The sequence below is a fragment of the Gadus macrocephalus genome, chromosome 20 (assembly GCF_031168955.1).
Source record: "Gadus macrocephalus chromosome 20, ASM3116895v1".
NCBI lineage: Eukaryota > Metazoa > Chordata > Actinopteri > Gadiformes > Gadidae > Gadus > Gadus macrocephalus.
Genome location: NC_082401.1, coordinates 8,961,906 through 8,971,964, shown reverse-complemented (window position 1 = coordinate 8,971,964; position 10,059 = coordinate 8,961,906). Strand labels below are relative to the sequence as shown.

The following is a 10,059-nucleotide window of genomic DNA, read 5'->3' as shown; positions in this document are numbered from 1 at the left end:
CACACACAATGCTATTTTTTTATGGGAGCTTGCACACACACACAAGCAAGCGCACACACACAATCCTATTTATCGTGGGAGGGAAACACAACATATAAGCAATGCACACACCCATGGACACACGCACACACACAGACAGACACACTCACTCAGCATAGCAATATCCCCCTTTAACCGTGAAAGTTCCAAAGGTCCACAAGGTTGAACGGCCCACTAGCTCAGTCGTAGTGCGTTGGCTTTCTATCCACAAGTCAAGTCAGAGGAGTCCATAACGTCACCATCATGTTAATAAGACCGCCAGGCCAAAACCCCAGCCCCTTTAAACGCCTTGAAGAGCATTACAGCATCACATCATCTCTCAACCAGTATAAACACATTCCCCGCTCTGGAAATGCTCTCCCCTCAGCTGCCCCGTGCTCCATCTGTCAGCCGCCGTCCCCTTTTTCTGTGTTCGTCTCGACAGAGCACAAAATGTGTTGTCATCAGGATTTTTCACTGCACCGCGGCGCCATAAAAAAGGGCTTAGCGAGACGGATATCTCCATTTGGCCACAGGCGGCTTGTCCGTCTCTCTCTCTCTCTCTCTCTCTCTCTCTCTCTCTCTCTCTCTTTCTCTCTCTCTCTCTCTCCCTCTCTCTCTCTCTCTCTCTCTCTCTCTCTCTCTCTCTCTCTCTCTCTCTCTCTCTCTCTCTCTCTCTCTCTCTCTCTCTCTCTCTCTCTCTCTCTCTCTCTCTCTCTCTCTCTCTCTCTCTCTCTCTCTCTCTCTCTCTCTCTCTCACCACCCCGACTGGCACCCCCGACACATCCATCGTGTCACCCTCGCACACAAAATGGCCGCCGCTCCCCCCGACTCGCTCGTTATGGCGCAATAACAGAGCATAAATATGTAAATGTGTACGCCGGGTTGGCGGTGGGCGAAGCTATAGGTTCTATCTGCTCTCCCTGAAAGACATCAATCACTTATGGCGTTTGTTATAGAGACTTTACTCAGATGTATCGCTTCATATTTTCAGTTTTTCCTGTCCTTTATCGACGCCTCGGCCGTGTGTTTGTCTTGCGCAGCGTTTCTTCTTCCTCCCTCTAAATGGACGCGTGAGATATGTTCTTGTTTTTCTCCAGCCTTCTAACCTTTGCAGAGTACCGCCCACACACTTCATCTTCATATCTGTCTTTATCTCCATGATTTATACTGTAGTTCGCCTAAAGCACAGCTACCGCCTCCCTCTCTCCCCTAGACACACACATAAACACACACACAGCCAGGCACGCACGCACACACACAGGCCAATGATGAGCAGGTGATATCTGTAACATCCAGACTTCGGCTTTGTGAATTGAAATCAATTTCGATCTGCGGCACTCTTGCAGTTTTATTGTGTGTCTGTGCGTGGGAGAAAGAGCAATATAGTGCACATGTTAGTGTATGTACGGTTTGTGTGTGTGTGTGTGCGTGTGTGTGTGTGTGTGTGCCTGTTATTTGTATGCGAGTAAGAGATCAGGCAATAAATATATATTGTTTTTGATGGGATGGAATAGGCATGCCAACATGTTGTGCATATATGTGTGTGTGTGGATGTGTGTGTGTGTGTGTGTGTGTGTGTGTGTGTGTGTGTGTGTTCATTCTCCCGGTTCCCTAATGACCTGTCCCTTTCTCTCTTTTGTCCAGTTGAGGTTTTTATGTGGGCTGAAATATCACTCTTTCCCCCGCCAGTCCCATACATTATTCACACACACACACACACACACACACACACACACACACACACACACACACACACACACACACACACACACACAGCTTAGGGGAACAGTCCATTCCCTGTTCCATCATTCAACCCCACATAAGTTATGCAGCTGCATTAAGTCAATGTCACTGTCAATAGCAGAGAGTGAGAGAGAGTGAGAGAGAGAGAGAGAGAGAGAGAGAGAGAGAGAGAGAGAGAGAGAGAGAGAGAGAGAGAGAGAGAGAGAGAGAGAGAAATCAGTAGGAGATAAGATACAACAATGGAGCAAAGATTAACACAATAAGAGAAAGAGTGTGTGTGTATGTGTGTGTGTGTGTGTGTGTGTGTGTGTGTGTGTGTGTGTGTGTGTTTGTGTGTAAAGAAAGTGAGAAAAGGGATAGAGCTCCTCTTGGCTGCTTCCAGCATCACTATCAACCAACGGATTTGTGTTGTCCATCATCAATCTGAGCCTTTATCAAGATAGCCTCCAGACAGCCAAGAGGACTTGATTTGTAAAGGAACTTTTGAACATAATGTCAGTAATTTTGAAATACTGTTATTTTTGTTATGAATGAATTCGGCTAAAATGTATAGTTGGATGTAGGCTAATAAGGATAAAATAAGTTGTTTATTACATTTCATTTGACACATTGCCTGAACTGGGCTTAATTTACTCAGAGAGGAATATAGGGAGACTGTAATTTACTCACTTTATTCCTGCAAGACGTGGAGCACTAGGTCATCTCACAATTCACATTTCAATGTAATTTAACTAGTTTAGTTTCCATGGATGAAGGCTGGTGTTTCCGGGTGTTTCTCGTTAGAAATAGCACTTGGTGTGAGAAAGTAATATTCAACCAAGAGTAGCGACTCTCACGTCAGGAAAGGTGGAGCATCAGCGCCCCCTGCTGTAAGGAAACGGCACTAGTTTCTTTTTCATTTGTTTTGGAACATATTTTATTTCCATAAGCTACAAGAAGTAATCAAATGTTTATGCAATGTTAGAATCTATTAATGAATAGCATGGATTTGAGCTGTTATAAATAGTTTACATGATAAGGACAATAAATAAACAATCATATTCCAGATAATAATTATCAGTGCCAATGATCAACTTTGATCTAGAAAGTCTTAATCAGAGAAACAATAATCTACACTAGATGGTGTTAGGCATTAATACGGTTGAAATATTTCATGCTTAAATATCGCACTGATATGAGCATTTGGGAGAAATGGGAGAAAGACAGATCATCCTATTGTACTTATTCTTTGATTACTTGATACTTTGATATTTATCACCATTTTCCAACCATTCGCCCACTCACCCAAAATATTTTATTATTATTTTACAATTACAATTACCATACAGTTACATTATCTTTACTTTGTACTTTTTCCTTGCACTAACATGTACCCAAATTCCATGTATGGGTAAACCAACTCAGCAATAATACACATTGTGATTCCGATTACAGATTCCAAACCCGATTTCGATTCCAAACCGTCTCACACAGATCCCAACGTAACGAGGAGTGTAGCCAGTGTCGTCATGACGATGAGCCCAGTGGCGTGCACGCAGGCGGTGGCGGCGGCGGTGGGCAGTTTGTCGTTAGGGAAGTTCTTGTCGTACACGTAGGAGAGGATGGAGGTGACCCCCACGTAGGCCTCCTCACAGGCGGGCTTGATCTGATCCTCTGGGAGCAGGTGGCCAAACTCCCCTGGAAGAGGTTATCCGCACACACACACACACACACACACACACACACACACACACACACACACACACACACACACACACACACACACACACACACACACACACACACACACACACACACACACACACACACACACACACACACACACACACACACAGGGTCAGATGTTCAAAAATGAACCTGGAATATCAGAACCAAGCAAAGCTGTTTAAACTCTGGATTATCAGAACGAAGAAGATGTTTAAAAACAACCATATTTCCAGTCGGCTTATATTATTTTATCTTATCAGACACAAAGAGAGATCTTTAAATCGAAAATATACTCAAACTGGATCATCAGTAACTCTATTTCATTTGAATGTGATATTTAGAGAACAAAACAATGGTGGTGGAGTGTGTGTGGATTGACGGCTGGTTTAAGCAGCCTCACCTGACCCGAGTCAGACTGATTGGACTTGGGCCGGGAGAGGCTGCACACCTGTTGTGCATTGACTGATCAGATCAAAGCTCACAGGTTAACCAGCGGTCACCACACACACTCTCCTGCATGGCATCATGCTACACCTCCTTCTCAGTATAATTTGTCTCAAAGTACGCAATAAACCAGTTCAAACACCACCACCCTGCGTCCTTGTTATGGAGGAGCCCAGTAAAACACACCTAGTTGGAGTGTGGCATGGAAATTGTTACAAATGGCTTGTATAAATATAAATAAATTGAGATATAAATATACTTTATATTATAGATTTAACGGTAAATAGATTTCAACGTATACGTTTCCCGGCATTCCTGCATGGCTGCATTTACCTTAGTGGACGTGGTGTGTTATGTACTTGGTGTTCAGACTCACCTTTGTCCCTCAGCTCAAAGGTGTAGGAGAAGGGAATGCCCAGCAGCCTCGCCCAGTCTCTACTGGACCCGGAGTTAGCATCTGATCAGAGCAGAGGAGGAGGGGGTGAAATGGAGAGGAGCATACGGAGGAGAGAAGAGAATGGAGTGGAGGACAGGAGGTGTAGGAGGAGGAGAATGAAGGAGGGGAGGAGGAGAGGGAAGGAGGGCAGGAGGGAAGGAAGAAGAGGGTAGAAGGAGGGGGTGGAGGATGAGGAGGAGGAGGGGTAGTTATTGAATACGGAGGAGGTGGAGAGAGGAATGAAGAGCAGGAGGTGAGGAAAGTAGGAGGAGGAGAGTGGAGGAGGGGAATGGAAGAAAGGGAGGAGAGAGGAGGAAGGATAGATATTTTTGTGGTCTTTGAGGAGTTAAGCTGCAGTGAGTGTGGGAACGAGGCAGATGGCCTTGGATTTGCACACGTTGTTTATTGCTGTGTTAATAAGTATACTTTGTTATCTTCTGTGTTTGTGCCCCACAGTAGCCTCGTGAAACCATCCTGATCTCGCGAGCTCCATTGTATTTACTCGCAGATCAGTCTGGTAACCTTCGATGGAGAAATTTTGGAGCTGATCGATAAATGACCGGCCAATCAGCGTTGGTTTTGAGGTGGGTTTAGGTGTGACGCAATTAGAAGCGACTGTTATGTCTAAAAATAACATGGCGGCTTCCGTTGATCTGATTGGTTGATTTGACCCGTCCATCACCATGTGTTGGGTGATGGGTTTGTGTTTGTTCTTACACAGTATTTGTGGAGATGTTCCAACCCTGTACTCCATTCCGTATAACTTCTTCATCTCAGAGGCTGCTGCCTTGCCCACTGACACCTGGGTCCACCAACACAGTACACAGTATCACTGCAACATGTTACTACAACTTACTGTAGTACAGTATTACTACAATCTGCTTCAACAATAGACACACCACGCACCAAAATATACACACACGCACATGCACAGACAAATACACACACACACATGCATAAAGATCTCCTTCACCACACACGCGCACGCACGCACGCACGCACGCACGCACACACACACACACACACACACACACACACACACACACACACACACACACACACACACACACACACACACACACACACACACACACACACACACACACACACACACACACACACACACACATCAACACACACACACTCACACACACATACAGACCAGCTCTTCGTAGTTGGGGGCTGTTATCTGGGGGTGTCCATAAGGCAGGAGGATCAGCTGACCAGAGGAGTGGATGGTCAGGTAGCACAAGAACTGTTCCACCCTAGTACCTTAAATAGAGAAAGAGAGAGCAAGAACTGATCCACCCTAGTACCTTAAATAGAGAAAGAGAGAGCAAGAACTGATCCACCCTAGTACCTTAAATAGAGAAAGAGAGAGCATACACGATTAGCTAGAGTTTGTAACTAACATGCTAACTATTGTAGGGCTAACATGCAAAGATAGGCGATATGTATATGGAGCAGTATGTAACGGTTCTCCAATGGCACCCCCACTAAGCACTAGGGGCTCAAACCGGGTACCCTAGGTCTCGGAGACGCTTTTACTTGAACGCAGCCATCCAGGTCAGCGGTGAGAACGATCTTAAGGCGTGAGGAGTGAGGTTTATCCTGCAGACACCTGTTGCTCCAGTCCAGTCATTGTATTAATGGGGTGACATTATGGCACATTGGAAAAGGGGGATTTTCAAAGGTCTTGTAATGGCTAATCACAGTCACACCCGGGGCCATGATATAACGACTTTAAATACTCACCAACAAAGTCCGTCACTGCCTTGGCCTCGGGTTCAGAGGCTGGAGACACGCCGCAGTACGTGTTGGAACAGCAGTCAGTTGACACACCCACCGCTGGAAACAGAGCATCGTCCGTCAACCATCAGTCAAACTTTATTCAAAAAGAGCTTTTCCAACAGAATGGACCACACATTATCTGACATACAGCCCTACACCTGAATACATACTACACACCTGGCTACACGCAACATTGGACTACTCTACGCAAACACCAATTGCTACCCCAATCACGGTTGCTGTGGCAACAGGGTGTTGCCACAGCAACCGTGATTAGGGTAGCAATCGAAGCAGTCACATTATAGTAACTTTACTACTCACTCCCCCAGTTTGCATTGAAATTTCGGTTAAGGTCGACGCCGTGGCAACCACAGCCTTGAGGAGGGAGGGACCTGGACTTCCTCCAGAGACGAGTCTACACATACACACACACAAACACACACACACAAACACAGACACACACACACACAAATGGATCCTTGGTCATGCGATAGGTAATTTAACCCTGTTTTAGTAAAATCTTCTTTGTGTCTCATTGTGAAACTCACGCTCTGATTGGTCCAGGAGAACATGTATCCGTCCACATTGAGCACAGGGGTCACATAGAGGTCAATCTTCTGCAGAAACTTGGTCAGCCTCACGTCACTTTCGTTGTAGGACTGTAAAATCTGAAGAGGAGCCCTTATTAATATTGAAATGATTCATACTAAAAAGAAAAAGCATGTGTGAGGACTGTATCTATACATTTGTATGTACGCAGAATTCAGTATTTGCAGTTGGCTATATAGTCATGTAGCAGATGGATTTAACCCAGGTTACTAACAGTCAATGTCAGATGCTTGTCATTCAGGAACATTGGAGTTCAAACCCTGAACCTTTCTGCTTGAAGTCAACTACTAGAAGACCTGGCCTGCCCCCGCTAGTGTGTATATATGTTGTGTATCTGGGTTTGTAGGCTGAACCACTGTTTGGTTGTGCTCCCTGCATGTGTACCTCTTTAACAAACCACTGGCAGAAGGCTGGAGCGATCCACTCTCTGGCGTGGATCCCACAGTCCACCCACACCGCCTTCTTCTCCAGACCCCCGGGATCCGGCAGACCAAACTGGAGAGACCAGAACCTCAGTCACACAACCACTAAAAGCACACTCATGATCAAACCACTAGTGACATAACATAACAGGCGCCACCCAGATGTGTGATGGTTGTATCAACTACCCGGTCTCCTCCCTGAGGGCTGTACCAACTGGTAAGCCGGTACACTGATCTATCTCTCTGTTCAAATCTGGGTGGAAACTCACTCTTGTGATGTCAGTAGTTTATCAAATTTTAAATGGCTGATCAACTTCAGACCTGGTGGTGATTTTGGGGACTTTTTCATTAACTCCAGTACCTTCCGACTGTGATTCAAGCTGTATTTCAACAACAAACCTTGAGTAGCTTAATGTCTCTCTTCTCGAATGTCTGGCCGTAGACAAGGGAGGTCACCAGCTTAGGGTTCTGCTCCTCCACACTGTCCATCCAACTGGAGATCTACAGAGAGACATAGAGCGAGAGTGAGAAAGAGAGAGAGAGAGAGAGAGAGAGAGAGAGAGAGAGAGAGAGAGAGAGAGAGAGAGAGAGAGAGAGAGAGAGAGAGAGAGAGAGAGAGAGGGAGAGAGAGAGAGAGAGAGAGAGAGAGAGAGAGAGAGAGATAGAGATCTTACCTGTTCTATATTGTGGTACCAGTTGTACCTTACCAGTTCTATACAGTAGTGTGGTACCAGGTGTACCTTACCTGTTCTATAGTGTGGTACCAGATGTACCTTACCTGTTCTATAGTGTGGTACCAGGTGTACCTTACCTGTTCTATAGTGTGGTACCAGGTGTACCTTACCTGTTCTATAGTGCGGTACCAGATGTACCTTACCTGTTCTATAGTTGACCATGGTGTACGTTACATGTTCTATAGTGTGGTATCAGGTGTACCTTACCGGCTGTTTAACATGCTAAAGGTATTTCTTACCTCATCCATAGGATGATATCTGGTGTAGTTGTAATTCCATATCCTCTCTGAAACTCCCAGCGACAAACTTTCATCAAACAGAAAGTTCACATTATTATTAAACATATCACGTGTGGTTAATCTTCAAATCACATATTTAAATGTAGCAGAACAGAAAACATTAATGTTGCTTTAATTTAACATTTTATAACATTTAAAAGATTACAACGTTTTTACATTGCATAATTCTTATATTCGTTATGGTATTCCTTATAATGAAAAGGCTGAAAACCACATCAAGGTAGGCCTACCTCAGTTTTGACTTTGGTCCTACTATTTATTGGAGTTATATGAACTTTGGCAGACCATGAATATCAATAACCCTAATGTAACATGACATGATGAAATAAGTATTGAGAGGAGATCGAAGAACATATTGGTCTTGATGCATTCACTTGTTAACAACTAGGTGACAGAACGATTGACATCCACAAACCAAAGCACTTACTCTATAAAGGGTCTTTCTCTCCATAAATGTAAATGCCTCTGGTGAATATAAAGCTGAAGGACTCACCTGAACTTTAAGTTGGCATGAAGCACCAGCAGGAACACCAGCAGCCCAGAGGACGGCATCCTTCTGCCACTGTGTTTGGTACTTCTACAGACGATTGGACAAAAGCGACCGTATTGGCAGATCGCTGCTGTTCACTGAGACCAGCGACCTCTGTCATGTACAGGAGCTTTAATGATAACCGGCCTCTTTACAAGCACAAGTTGATTTATTACCATTTTATTATCTCACCACACTTTGCCTTGTAAATTCTGGTGTGGCAGTCAATGTCAATGTGACAGTAAACAAACATAATGTATTTGATAGTAGGGTTGCATATGATTCTCAAAGTGCATTAAAATATACTCAGATTTCCAGGTCCCTAAGAATGTAACTCATGGATGGAATTATAGGTTGTTTGGTCTGGAAACGTGAATATATGTTGTTTGCCTTGATACATAACTCGTATTGTTTGAGAGGGACCTAGCAATCTGACTATTCATTAGGTGGAAGAATGTGATGTTTTTATAAGCATAAAACGGCCATGATTCAATCTTTTATAACTATGTTCCATCACTGTAAAGGCACTATTTATTATTAGTTTGTAGTAGTGGTTGTAGTATTATTAGAAGTAGTAGTAGTAGTAGTAATAGTAGTAGTAGAATTATCAGAATCCCAGACCATTACAAGTTCAAGTTAAAATATATATATATGATGCAAGATCTGCAAAATGTAGAGTAGCGTGACAATGTTACATTAGCAGTCTACAGAACAACGCACACACACACACACACACACACACACACACACACACACACACACACACACACACACACACACACACACACACACACACACACACACACACACACACACACACACACACACACACACACACACACACACACACACTCAAGGAATGTCCTACTGTGGGTGAAAGAATTAAGTATTCATTCTCTCTCTCTATCTCTGTCTCTCTCTTTCACTCTCTCTTTCTCTCGTTAACTCTGCTGACAGTCAGACTATACCACCACCATAATATAATAGAGATAGTGAGGGAGGGGATAGAGAGGGAGTAAGAGATAGAGTGGGAGAAAGAGATAGAGGAGGAGCGAGGGAGGGAGAATCCTTTATACAGGAGAGAGGAGGAGGTCAGATTAGAGAAAGAAAATTTGTGTGAGAAAGAGAGATAGAAATAAAGAGAGAGAGAGAGAGAGAGAGAGAGAGAGAGAGAGAGAGAGAGAGAGAGAGAGAGAGAGAGAGAGAGAGAGAGAGAGAGAGAGAGAGAGAGAGAGAGAGAGAATCATTGGGAGAAAGAGATAGAGAAAGAGAGAGAGATAGAAAAAGAAAGTCTGAAAGAAAAAGAGAGAGTCAGAAAGAAAGA

At 44.1% G+C, this 10,059-nt stretch overlaps 1 protein-coding gene across 1 annotated transcript; it reads right to left on the bottom strand.

Annotated features, from left to right (window-relative positions):
• Nucleotides 1-2,332: 2,332 nt before the first annotated feature.
• Nucleotides 2,333-8,864, bottom strand: LOC132448697 (carboxypeptidase O-like). The gene is made up of 11 exons (XM_060040181.1): nt 8,700-8,864; nt 8,147-8,213; nt 7,573-7,674; nt 7,136-7,246; nt 6,691-6,810; nt 6,464-6,557; nt 6,107-6,199; nt 5,514-5,623; nt 5,069-5,153; nt 4,292-4,372; nt 2,333-3,441 (listed from the first exon to the last, which is right to left on the bottom strand). The coding sequence occupies exons 1-11, from the start codon at nt 8,756-8,758 to the stop codon at nt 3,230-3,232; spliced, it is 1,134 nt and encodes a 377-aa protein (XP_059896164.1). The 5' UTR covers nt 8,759-8,864; the 3' UTR covers nt 2,333-3,229.
• Nucleotides 8,865-10,059: the final 1,195 nt, after the last annotated feature.

What these genes read in the sequence shown, in the direction of transcription:
- LOC132448697 (XM_060040181.1), bottom strand. Translation starts at nt 8,758, where the DNA reads ATGCCGTCCTCTGGGCTGCTGGTGTTCCTGCTGGTGCTTCATGCCAAC. An exon ending in CATGCCAACTTAAAGTTCAG is followed by an intron (nt 8,214 to 8,699) that starts GTGAGTCCTTCA and finishes GTTTGATGAAAG; the next exon opens with TTTGTCGCTGGGAGTTTCAG. An exon ending in GAGACATTAAGCTACTCAAG is followed by an intron (nt 7,247 to 7,572) that starts GTTTGTTGTTGA and finishes TGGTCTCTCCAG; the next exon opens with TTTGGTCTGCCGGATCCCGG.